Raw genomic sequence first — 13,476 nt, 5'->3', positions numbered from 1 at the left:
TGGAAAATGCCTGCTTGCATTTATTCTAACTATACCCCTCATCATTTTACCTCTGTCAAATCTCCTCTCAGTCTTGTATATTCCAAGGGATGAAGTCCTAACCTATTCAATCTTTCCATGTAACCCAGGTCCTCCAGACCAAGAAACACTGTAAATTTTCTCTGCACTCTCTCAACTTTATTTATATCTTTCCTGTAGGTAGGAATGATGTAACTGCACACAATACTCCAAATTCGACATCAAGGATATCTTTCACAACTTCAACATAACATCACATCCCCTGTACTTAATAATCTGATTTATGAAGGCCAATGTGCCAAAAGCTTTCTTTACGATCCTATCCACCCGTGGTGTCACTTTCAATGAATTTTGGACATGAATTCCCAGATCACTTTGTTCTAGTAAATTCCTCAGTGCCCTACAAAAAAATGTGAAAGACCTACACTGGTTGGTCCTGCCAAAGGGAAACACCTCACACTTGTCTGTATTACACTCCATCTGCCATCTTTCAGCCCATTTTCCCAGCAGATCCAGATCTCACTGCAAGTCAGGCTAGCTTCTTCACTGTCCACAATACGTCCAATCTTTGTGTCATCTGCAAATCTGTTGATCCAGTTAAACACAATATCATCCAGATCATTGATATAGATGACAAACAACAAAGGACCCAGCACTGATCCCTGCGGTTTTCCATTAGTCACAGGCCTCCAGTCAGAGAGGCAACCATCCACTACCACTCTAAGATTTCCCCCACAAAGTCAATGTCTAATCCATTTTACTACCTCATCTTGAAAGTTGACCAACTGAAATTTCTTGGCCAGCCTCCCATGCTGGACCTTGTCAAATACCTTGCTAAATTCCATGAAGACACAATCCACTGCCTTGGCTTCATCAACTTTCCTGGCAACTTACTCAAAAAACTCTATAAGATTGGTAAGACATGATCTACCATGCATGAAGACATACTGACTATTCTTAATCAGTCCACGTCTATCCACATACTCATATATCCAGTCCCTTAGAATACCTTCCAATAACTTTCCCATAACTGATATCAGACTCACTGGCCTATAATTTTCTGGTCTATTTTTAGAGCCTTTCTTAAATAATGGAACAATATTGACTATCCCCCAGTCCTTCAACACCTCACCTGTTGAGGATGATTTAAGTATCTCTGGTAGAGCCTGGACAATTTCTGCACGTCTCCAGCAGAGTCAAGGGAACACTTTGTCAAGCCCTGGGGATTTATCCTACCCTAATTTGCCTCAGGACAGCAAACATCTCCTCCTCTGTAACCTGCATGGAGTTCGTGAAGTTGATTTCATTTTGCCTCACTTCTATAGACTCTGTGTCTGTCTACTGAGTAAATACAGATGCAAAAAATGTATTTAAGGTCTTTCCCATCTCTTTGTCTCCACACATGGATTACCATTCTGACCTTACAGAGGACCAATTTTTCTTTGCAACCCTTTTGCCCTTAACATAGTCTGTAGAATCTTTAGGATTCTCCTTTCCCTTGTTTGCTAAGGCAACCTCATGCCTTCTTTTAGCCCTCCTGATGTCATTCTTCTGTGTTCTCTTGCATTTCTTATACACAACAAGAACCTCGTTTGTTCCTACCTACAATGCAGCTTCTATTTTTTTCCTTAACCAGGGGCTCAATATCTCTTGAAAACCAAGGTTCCCTATACCTGTTATCTTTACCTTTTACTCTGATAGGCACATACAAGATTCGTACTCACAAAATTTCACTTTTGAAGGCCTCCCACTTACTAAGTATACCTTTGCCAGAAAATAGCTTGTCCCAAACCACACATACTATCAAAATTTGCCTTTCCCCAATTTAGAATCTCAACCCATGGACCAGACCTATCTTTTTGCATATTTACTTTGACACTAATGGCACTGGAATCACTGTAAGACCATTAGATAAAGGAGCAGAATTAGGCTGTGCAGCCCATTCAGTCTGCTCTGCCATTCCATCATGGCTGATCCCGGATCCCACTCAATCCCAAACACTTGCCTTCTCGCCATATCCTTTGATGCCCTGATCAATCAGGAAACTATCACCTTCCACCTTAAATATACCCATGGACTTAGCCTCCACCACAGTCTGTGGCAGGGCATTCCAACACTAGATGCAAAGTGCTTACCTACACAAACTTCTGTTACCTGCTCTGTTTCATTCCTTATTAGCTGATCAAGTATCGCTCACTTTCTCATTAGGACTTCTATCTACTGATTAAGAAAACTTTCCCGACATGTTTAACAAAATCTATCTCATCTAGTCCTTTTACAATATAGGAGTTCCAGTGAATATGCGTAAAGTTAATATCACTTACTATAACAGCCTCATATTTCTTGCAACAGTCTGCAATCTCTCTGCAAATTTGTTCCTCTAAATAGTCCATAAGACCAGAAGATATAGGAGCATAATTAGGCCATTTGGCCCATTGAGTCTGCGCCACCATTTCATCCTGGCTGATCCAATTTTACTCTCTGCCCTAATCTCCTGCCTTCTCCCTGTATCCCATCATGCCCTGACCATTCAGGAATCTATCAACCTCTGCCTTAAATATACATAAAGGCTTGGCCTGTACTCCTGCCCGCAGCAAAGAATTCCACAGGTTCACCACTTTCTGGCTAAAGAAATTCCCCCTCATTTCCATTCTAAAAGGACGCCCCTCTATTCTGAGGATATGTCCTCTGGTCTTAGACTCTCCTACCTTCAGAAATATGCTCTCCACATCCACTCTATCAAGGCCTTTTGCCATTCGATAGGTTTCAATTGGGTCAACTCTCATTCTTTTGAATTGCAGTGAATATGAGCCCAGAGCCACCAAACACTCTTCATATGACAAGCTGTTCAAACCTAGAATCATTTTGTGAACCTCCTTTGAACCCTTTCCAGTTTCAGCACATCCTTTCTAAGATAACAGCCCAAACTTGCTCACAATACTCCAGATGAGGCCTCACCAGTGCTTTATAAATCCCTTGGACTGTTGGGCAGTCTGTAATATAGCACCGCTAATGTGGTCATAATTTTTTTATTACCTAGTTCCATCCATAACACTTCACAAGGCAAATTCTTCCATTTGTCCTGACTGAGCACTGCTGTGACATTTTCCTAGACTAGAAATGCCACCCTCCCCGTTTAATCCCTCCTGCTTTGTCATGTCTAAAACATCAGAACTGCAGAATATTGAGCTGCCAGTCCCGCTCCTTCTGCAAACAAGATTCACTAATGGCTAAAATGCCATAATTTCAGGTGTTGATCCATGCCCTGAGTTCATCGGCCTTTCCCTCGATACTTCATGCATTGAAGTGTTCACAGCTCAGGACGCTAGTTGCACTGTGTTCAACCTTTTCCTGAGGTCTTTACAACAGCGGTCTCCACAACCTCTCCACTTACTGTTCTGGCACTCTGGTTCTCATCCCCCTGTAACTCTAGTTTAAATCCGCCCCCACCCCTTGCAGCACTACCAAACCTTTCTGTTGGGGTATTAGTCCATCTCCAGTTCAGGTTCAAACCGTCTCTTCTGTATAGGACTTACTTTCACTGGAAGAGAACCCAATAATGCAAAGTATCTGAAACGCTCCCTCCTACACCAACTTCTGAGCCACATGCTAATCTGTATAATCTTCTTATTTCTTGCTTCAGTAGGATGTGCCATGGGTAGCAATCCTGAGATCACAACTCTGCAGAGCCTGTCCTTTAACTTAGCACCTCACTCCCTGAACTCACTTTGCAGAACATCATCACACTTCCTGTTTATGTCATTGGTACCTGCATGGACCACTATGTCTGTTCACCATCCCACTTAAGAATGCTGAGGACTCAATCCGAGATATCCTGGACCCTGGCACCCAGGAGGCAATATACCATCTGGGAATCTCTTGTCATCTACAGAACCTCCTTTTTGTCCTCCTTAACTAATGAATCCCCTATCATTACAGATCGGCTCTTGTCCCCCCTTCCCTTCTGAGTCACAGAGCTAGACTCAATGCCAGAGATCTGACCACTGTGACTTTCCCCTACTAGGACATCCCCACCACCAGTAGTATGCAAGCTGGTTTACCTGTTGTTCCTGTTGTTGAGGGTGATGGCCACAGGGGTACTCTGTCCTGGCTGCTTAATGGCTTTCCCCTTTCTGACCGTCACCCAATTCCCTGCATACTGCACCTTGGGTGTAATTACCCTTCTATGTGTCCTATTGCCTCAGCCTCCTGAATGATCTGGAGTTCATCCAGTTTCAGCTCCAGCTCCTTAACGTGGAGTGTTAGATGCTGCAGCTGGATGCACTTCTTGCAGGTGTGGTCATCAGGGACACTAGAGGTCTCCCTGTCTTTCCACATCCAGAAAGAGGATCACTCCACTATCATGCCTGGCATCTCCACGGTTCCTAACTGAGCAACTGGAAAGAAGGAAAATCAAAGAATAAGGGGTAGACCATTTAGAATGGAGTTGAGGGAAAACTTTTTCACCCAGAGAGTTGTGCATCTGTGGAATGCTCTGCCTCAGAAGGCAGTGGAGGTAAATTCTCCGGATGATTTCAAGAAAAAGTTAGAAAGAGCTCTTAAAGATAGCAGAGTTAAGGGATATAGGAAGAAGGCAAGAATGGGGCACTGATTGTGGATGATCAGCCATGATCACCGTGAATGTTGGTGCTGGCTCGAAGAGCTGAATGGCCTCCTCCTGCACCTATTGTCTATTGTCAAACTGTGGGGGAGATAAAAAAAATCTCTACCTGCAGCTCATTTTGCCTTCTCTGACTGAAGCCTCTCCTCTCTGAAGCCTTGAAGAGCTAAAGCCCTTAAATCTAACCACTCCAATAATGGCCACTCTGCAGGCAATATATTTACTATTAATTAATAAGTCAATTTAGAATTGCAGGGGATGGATTTGTAATATCTCACTTTTGGAAGAGCATTGTCTTATAATTTTATCGCTTCATAGCAGATAACTTGTTTTGCATATATGTGAACGAAAAATGAAGTTACACTTCAGTGCTTAAAAGCACAATGAAGATAATATCAAAATACATAAGCACATGGAGAAGGTCACCATTAGTTTAAAAATTGTTTTCAACCGACATGCCATCACCCTTAGAAAATATCTACCATCCCAGGACGAGGTGCAGTGACATCTTCAAGGCAACAAGAGTTCCAGCAGTTGTCAGGATTAACAGAGTGAAACTGCCAATCTCTCACTTTCACAATGCAAACAAAATGTACATTGGATTTGCACCAGCTACTTTTTTCTCCCTTTTGAAGTTCGAACAACTAAAGGATTACAGCAGATATAAGCAACAGGCACTCACAGACTGAACACTGGACATTAATACAGGCAAGCAAGTGTTCATAAAGCCAACACCTGCATCTTATTGGTTTCCAGTCCTCATTCAACCCCTTCTCTAACTTGTACATCCCTTTGCTGAATTCCTTTCACCATTCACTGACACAGCAGTTGCTTTCAACGATGTAATTTTCAAGTCTGAAACCTATTGGTGAGAATCCTTTATCTTACTCCTAGCAGGAGGTTTTTAAACTACAAATCTGATGAGAGGAGTCATTTTGTCCCTAACACCTTTTCTCTGCAGGTTACTCACCAGACAGGAATATGAATCATTCAGTCGGTGCTCTAATGTTTTCCTTTGAAGCATTTCGAAGAGGGCCGAATGGTCAAATTTGCAGGGATCAGCAGCAATGAACTCATCCATTCCATGCTTCTGAGTTCGGTCCGCATCTACAACGATAATGATAAAGTTACATTCAGTATGTGACTTGCTTGTTTTATATAATTTTCAAATGTTGGCAATGGCAACATTTAAATGATTAAAACTAAACACTTTTCACCAAGAGAATCCTGATTTCAAATATTAAAGGTAGTCTTCAAAAATCTTTTGCTAGTTTCTTTACCTCTCCCTTCCTTTGCCTTGCTTCTTTTGCAATGACTTAAATTTTATTACGATTTCAATGTTTGTACTCTGTGGTCAGGGTCCTTTAAGTTTATTGGATGAAGAACCACAGATGATTTCCATGCACAATGCTACCTGTCTGAATCAGTTGTCACTTTACTCTAAATCTCTGCTGATATTCCTGTAAAAACTCTGTGGGAAGATGAAAGGCAGGAGAGGTTCCTTCATATTCTCAAGAAAGTCTAGGCCTGCACAAATTGGACAACTAATTCAGACTTAATCATCTTTGGGAAAATACATAAATACATTGTAGAAACTATGTATATAACTAACTAAACCTCAAGTACATTGGTTATCGAAAGAGTAAGTACTCATGGAGTTGTCTTCATTAGGCTTTCAAAGTCTATCACATCACCTATGATCTTTATAACATGGTCAAATGGCTAGCGCACGCTACAGCAACATAATTAGGAATGCAACCTCCACACATGTGGACATAGTCTTCATATTATTTGGAAGCATGGTTTCTGTTTCTTCCATGGGGATATTGTCAGAACATAAAGGCAACTCTGAATTGCCACTGATGAATAAAATGAACAGAAGTATTCATCACCAAAATCCATGAATTTTCTAAGAAGGAGAACGAGGGCTGTCATTGGCTGGCACATTACAATGAACAATATGTATTTTTAAAGTTATTTTTCTTGAAAACATCACCTCTCTAGTTTCTCTGAACTATGCAACATCTGACTTCTGGCATGATTACTATTTATGGTTGATAATTACAAAATAATAAATTGCTCATGTACATTTATTTCCAAAATAACTCATTTTAGTTTGCTATGAATCCTTTGAATTGCCTTTCATTTCTACATAACAGTTCTGACCTACAATATCCTTTCAACCTGCAGCTGCCCAGTGTCGCTGTTCCTTCACACACTTCCATTGATTTTGTGCCTTTTGAAGATGTAGTTTTGGGTGCTTTCAGCCCCTGTGGGGTTATCAAGAAAAAAAGCATCACAATAATTGCTCTGATTGGTACTTCCTATTTTTCCACACTTCAAATGCGCATTAGCTGTCAACCAATTTATAAAGAAGGTAAAGCATTCCACTGCTGCTTAAAAGGAGAAGCTATTTCCAAGAATCTCATCTCCTATTGGATCTATCCTAGCATAAGGCAATTTGTCATCAACTTTGAATTGATTTCACTGCTGAGTTGACTTCTTCCTTTAATTCCAAAGTAGGTCAATTTATGTTCATTATTAAAAATGTATAATCCTTAATGTGTTGTGATGCTTTGGTGACTTTGGATTCCTGGATTATTGCTTAATGAAAGTGCACTGAACTACTTGTCACAAAAATATTTTTCAGAGAGGGAGACAAAAGCTTATAGATAAACCCAGAAATAGCAAATTTTGTGATAAAACTCATTATTGATCTGCAGATGTGATGTTAACATATTCAGTCACTTTCAGAAATTTAGCCCCAGATCATATTGATCCATGTCAAGTCTAACATTCAGCACCGAGTGAGGATGGAAGACATGTGTAATACAATCTGAAGGATCCTCGGTGCCACATGTTTGAAAGGACTGACAAAATAATCTATCCTACTCAGCTTTGCAGCATCAAAGCAAAAGTCAAATCTATGTGACAGATCTTTCAAAGGTGGATGTAGCATGTAAAAGCTCCTGACGGCATTAACAGCAGGGCTTAATGGGATTTCAGGTATGAGGATGATTCTGTGAGAACACAAGCCGTGCTTGTTTGACTCTGTGTCTTAGACTTAGCTGATTTAAACTAATAAACAAGGACACACTTGAAGCCTTGCAAACAGCCTGAAATGGTCTGCTGCACGTTCAGTCTTTCCCTCTGAAACGGAGGGCTGTCTGTTCATTGAGAAGGGTCTTTCATGAAAAGCAGGGTGATCATTTTTAAAGTACTTAATTCTGGTTATCCCAGTCCTGAAAGTATTCCTAGTTGTTCCTGCTTTTCCAGACTTTAACAACTACCTTCTACAAGGAAACTTTGGCTGCAAAGATTTGATTTAAAAATATGGAAACAATGTGCAGACACAGCGAACTGCTCTTGGTCCAAGTCACTGCACCACCCCACTAATCTCTCAGTGCAGAACATCTGAGAAACACAGTGGAATTAACAGAACTTCAAGGAACACTGACCAAATCTTAATTTGGAGTTAAACTGGATAATGGCTGCACGGAAATGTTTATTATGCAACACAATTCATTGGATCTGAACAATTGTTTTATGATGTATTAAATTCATCAAAGAATCTTGGGCTATTGGACTACGGTACTCTGACAAGAATACTCAGCATGTGGATTGCTGTCAGAAGACATTTCATTTGTACTGATCTTTGGGGGAAAGCATCTGAACGAACCAGAAGCGAGGCAATGCAATATGGGTGGGGTTGGGGGAGAAGTACTTACCATGATGGAGACTACCCAATTTCCACCAATTCGATTACAGGAATGGAAGATAGATGACATCCAAACAGAGGCATCTACTTGCCTCAGATAGATTTTCTTTCATACCGTATACTCAAGCAATTATTAAGCAATTCTTAGCAATTATCTGTGATGAATTGTTCAACGTTCAAATGAACAGATCAATATCCTCCATTTGTAACAAAACAATAAATCAAAGGAAACTCTGCCCATAGTTTTGCAGTATTACATTACCTGCAGCTCATAATGGGGATTTGAGGTAAGAGCTGCAGTTGTGGCTAATCTGTGCAAAGGCAAAACTGAGTGTTGTTAAAATCAGAAGGGATATAAACATTTGTTCACTTTGTTCATACAGCCTACAATGTTGGAATGGTCTCAAACACAAAATAGAAATAAAAAGATGAACAGATTAGAAATAATGGCCAGGAATTTTCAGGTCCTTGGAATAAGTGGTGTGCAACAAGCACGTGGTTCATTGAAGGTCATTCTAACCCTGACCCAAATCATGAAATAGCTCTAACACAAAAGCAAAGTACTTGGAAACAGAATAAAGACAGAGAAAATGGAAAATGCTTAACAAACCTGGCAGCTTCTCTGAAGAGATACATAAATAAATGTTATAAATATATAAAATAAATATTTCTGGTTGTTAACATTTCCTCAGAACTTCTGATGAAAGATCATCAGCCTGAAACATTAACAATTTTTTTCTCTTTTTCCTGACCTGTAGAGTATTCTTGGTAATCTCAGCTTTCTTTTGTTGGCATTTGAATTTACTCAAAGGCTTTTTCTTCACATGCTTCACCATTGTGGAGCAAGTGAATAGAGACAGGTGGTTCCTGGGCCACAAGGATAAGCATGGGGCAGGGAGAAGATCAAGCGTCAGATTGGTTGGGTTTGTAACTGGGTAAAAGTATTGGAGGTGCAAGTGGTCTGCTGCGTCTGTCGGCCGCGAGTGTGCTCACGGATGCTGTGGATACAGAACTCAGAAAAGATGCCTCTCTCTGCACACTTAGGGTTGCTTCCTGGCATCGGTGCATCATGCACACTTGCAACTAAAAGCAAATCAGAATCAGAAAATATACATGAAGTGCCATATGTTGGGATATTCCATGTGATTCCATTGTGCAACTCACATAACTGATGTGCTGCACATCAGAGTTACAAGGCAAATGACTTTACAGTGATTATCTTGAAGGTAAGGTATGAGGGGGCCAAAAGCAGCTGGGAAGAATGAGAAATGGTGTGTGATGATGGGAGCACAACGGAAGAGGAGACGATGGTGAATTAATATCAGGAGAATAAAGCAATCTTCAGACCATCATCTTAGGAATGTGGTTCACGCTTTCTGGACTGGTCTTCTGCATGCCTATGGTCCTTTTCGTTAGCATGAATAACCAGAATGAACTTGCAGATGGATCCTCGAGTGACCCATTGGCAGCAAACCAAATCAGCACTCAACTTATACTTAGTATACAATTCAAGAAGGGCTGGAGAAAGAAAACAAGGAACAACAAACTTGTTATCCTGATGAAAGGTCTTGGGAAACACTGTAAGCTTTTATTAAGGAAGTTGTGAGGATTACTTGGGCAGAGTCATGGTGGATTTATGATAGCGAATATCACAGCAGTTTGTGTTGGGGAGCCATGTTTTTGACATATATATGGCAAGTGTAATATAGACTGGTCTGTTAATAAATCAGCCCAGGCAAATGTGGGTTGATAACAAGATGCAGAGATACTTCAGGGGAATATGAACAAGGTGAGTGAATAGACAAAGACATGACAAATTTCATAGAACATGGTGAAATATGACATCATTCACCTGGGTAGGAAAAGTACAAGAGCAGATTTTTTTTAGTGGTGAATGATTAAAAAGTTTTGGTGTTCAGAAAGATTTGAGCATCCTTGCACATGAATCAATGAAAGTTCACATGCAGCTGTAACAGAGAAATATAAAGAATCATAGTCATTGTCTATCGAGCTTGCTCCATCCTTAGGATGATAGTGGTGGATCTCTCTCAATGTTATCTGGACTTTTCCTGCTTTGGTTTCTTAAATTTATAATTTCTTAAGTATGCACGAGTGGGCAAGTTCATTTATCTCCATCAGCATGGATGCTGCTGCATTCCATGTGGCATGTTTGTCTGGATATTACTAAGTTATTGCTTTGGGCACATGCCTTTAATTTTAATCAAGTGGATTAATGGAAGTTTTTACCTGCACATCACTGTCAGGTAAGACTCGGAACTACTCTGAGTCACTTGGAATCAGTGATAATGTAATGCCTTAGCAGAAGCAGTCAGGGTCAGTTTGAGCAGGATCTCCCCCAGTCTCAAATGGAGAGTGGAAGGGCCCAGCTTAAAAGAGTTCCTGCTTGAAGTATGAGTACTTGGCAAAAATGTTTCGAATGACATCCTCCAGTTCAAATTTCCAACTGAAGAAATAAATCTACTCTAAAAGAGTTTAGGAATTCTTCTTTAGAATGATTGTCTGAAAACACCGGGGTCATTTTATATTACTTTCAGATTTACTTGATGCTGGTGCATGGTAGCCAGTTGTATACTGCTCTCTGCAGATCTACTCAGTTAAATCTAATATCCTATGGCTCCAAGCCGGAACTGTGACAGTTAATTGTGCATTCTTTTATTGTTTTTTCTTGTACTACCACACGTACTGTACCTTGACACATGTGACAATAATAAACCCAACTTATTTATGCCATGGATTCGTGACAGAAGAAATTTACATTTCTTGATGATAGATTCAATGCAACGTCGAGCAGTTTTTGTAATTTCAGTTGATAGTAGATGCCACCCTGTCTCATCTATTCTCAATCTTTGAACATGATTGCGATTTTCAGACACAGAGGGCAACCTGAGCAGAAGGTTGGCTGTGCAATTGTGGTTTCTCCTACTTCTTTGATTTATTTTAAAGACTGAACAAAAAGGAGGCTTGCGTACAGGTTAACCTGAACCCCATGACAGATTTTCATTCAGCTGCTCAAGATTTATCTTAACATACCTGTAGCAATTTCTGAAAAAAATACCAAGCTCCTACATAACAAGTGAAATTTACAAATTTTTTAATGCTTCTCTGACATCAACTATTCCAGCATTTTACAAAAGGGTGCTGTTTAGATTCCTTAATTGTTAATATTCTACAGATTTAATTCCAATTGTGGCTCTAATTCGTTTGCTACTTATATTAGTACGAGCAGCCCTGATGTAAAAGTTCAGCCACTGAACAAAAATGAGAGATAGCAAGCAAGCGGAGCCATGTGCAGAACTTACCCAGGAGGCACCTCAAGGCTATGCCAGTGGGAGGGTTAAGCGCAAAGCCTGGTAATTCCTACACAAAATACATAGCTAAAGCAGCAAGTTAATACCCTATATTGTCAGCTTTACACATGCTAATCGATTTACTTTTATTCAAGTCACTTTTAACTGGTCAAAGTGCATGCTTGTAATAGTTTGACAGGACTGCACACTTGGAAATATGATGTCATTTGGAGATTTAATGAAAATTAGAGGAAAGTCAAACAGAAGAATCTTCATATCTTCACCTGTTTGATTGTTGCTAATTGAATAGGTGGTTGATAGGTGGTTTTTCAAATAGATGTAACAGTTGATCAAGTGAAAGAATGTTGGCGATGTTATTTGACTGAATCTCGACCACAACTATTAAAAATACAAAAAAGAGGTCATTGGGTCCATCAGGACAGCATTAGTTTTGAAGATGCTGTCTGACAACCTTGCACCTTTGGACACCTCTACTTTAATTTCATTTAACTGCACAATGAGGCATTTTGCAGTAATCAGGATCCAAAGAACTTTCAAGATTGTTGTAAACAGTAAGAAAGCCCCCTATTATTTCAGAGCTATTCTATTCTCATTGATACACCTGTTTTATGTCAAACTCTCATGGTTTAGAAGTTTTCAGTGTATTTCAGGCAGGATTCTATTACACAGTTATTACAAATTAAAAATGTGGAGTCTTTCTCCCAAGTCAGTTTAGATCCTCTTATCTAGTGAACTGAATTAATATAACATGAGCTGAGAATTCGATTTCAAGTTTGTTCATGAGTAAGACCAAATATTAATTTTATTTTTAAAATCAACAAACGGAATACTTGAGTAATCCTCTATTAATATTGTTGGAACCATAATATAGTTAACCTAGAATTGGCTACATCCACAAGATGATAATTGGACAATTTCCTCCAGAAATTGCATGGCAATGAAAACTGACACATAAATATTGGTGTCTTTGAGTAAAACACACTATCAGGGGGATTAAGTTGCTAACTAGTTGCTGCATGAGCGAGTTAAAAGCACAAATGTGACAAGACAGAGAGCCACAGCATGAAGACATGTAAAGAAGCATGCAGTGCTTAATAGACAGTGGTAAAGCAAGATGTTAACATAAGCCTGCAATGTTAACTCACAGAGCCCATCAGAGAGACAGAGACAGAGAGGGAGAGAGAGAGAGAGAAAAACAGTTGGCAGCTCACACCTAGCACTTACCCTTGGCTCCAGCTACATGTTAGCAAAGCAAGAAGAATAAAGCATATTGAGGTGAAACAAATCAACAGTAGATTAATACAGGGCTGTGCCGATCAGGCGTGACTCAACTAATTAAAAGCTTTTGGTGCCAGTTCGAAGTAATTGGCAGAACACTTTGGCAAGTCCTTGGACAGGGGTTGCCACAATGAGCAGCATGAAACAATGATGTCCAGCTGCTGATTGTGACTGGTATCACAAAAGTAATTTTATTTTAATGCTCTGAGGAAAATCTAAGATTAAACACATTCTATTAATGCAATATCATAATTGATAACAAGGCAGCGATGTGGCAGAGTTGTTTGACGTGGGCTTTTGCTGAACTCATCTGGAAGTTAAGAAAGCCAAGGCTCCCTGTTGAGTGGCATAGCCCTTTTGAACATTACAGACAGAAAGAGAAACACCTAAACAATTATTGAGTTAGTCAATGAGTTACTGATAATGGCTGCATGAAATACTGTGCACACACACACGCACACACACTTAAAAGTTCTTACACAGGAATATACTACAATTATAACAACAATTCA

The 13,476-nt window shown here is 39.9% G+C and overlaps 1 protein-coding gene across 9 annotated transcripts in view; it reads right to left on the bottom strand.

Annotated features, from left to right (window-relative positions):
- The window catches only part of cadps2 (Ca++-dependent secretion activator 2), a 676,394-nt gene that overhangs the window by 204,968 nt on the left and 457,950 nt on the right, over nt 1-13,476 (bottom strand). For all 9 annotated transcript variants that reach the window (XM_059977930.1, XM_059977932.1, XM_059977934.1 and 6 more), the window contains one exon: nt 5,610-5,746. In XM_059977930.1, the coding sequence (XP_059833913.1) occupies nt 5,610-5,746 (137 nt within the window). The remainder of the gene's footprint in view (nt 1-5,609; nt 5,747-13,476) is intronic.

This window comes from Hypanus sabinus, chromosome 8, assembly GCF_030144855.1.
Source record: "Hypanus sabinus isolate sHypSab1 chromosome 8, sHypSab1.hap1, whole genome shotgun sequence".
NCBI lineage: Eukaryota > Metazoa > Chordata > Chondrichthyes > Myliobatiformes > Dasyatidae > Hypanus > Hypanus sabinus.
Note: the sequence above shows the minus strand (reverse complement) of the source record. Positions and strands in the feature narration are given on the sequence as shown.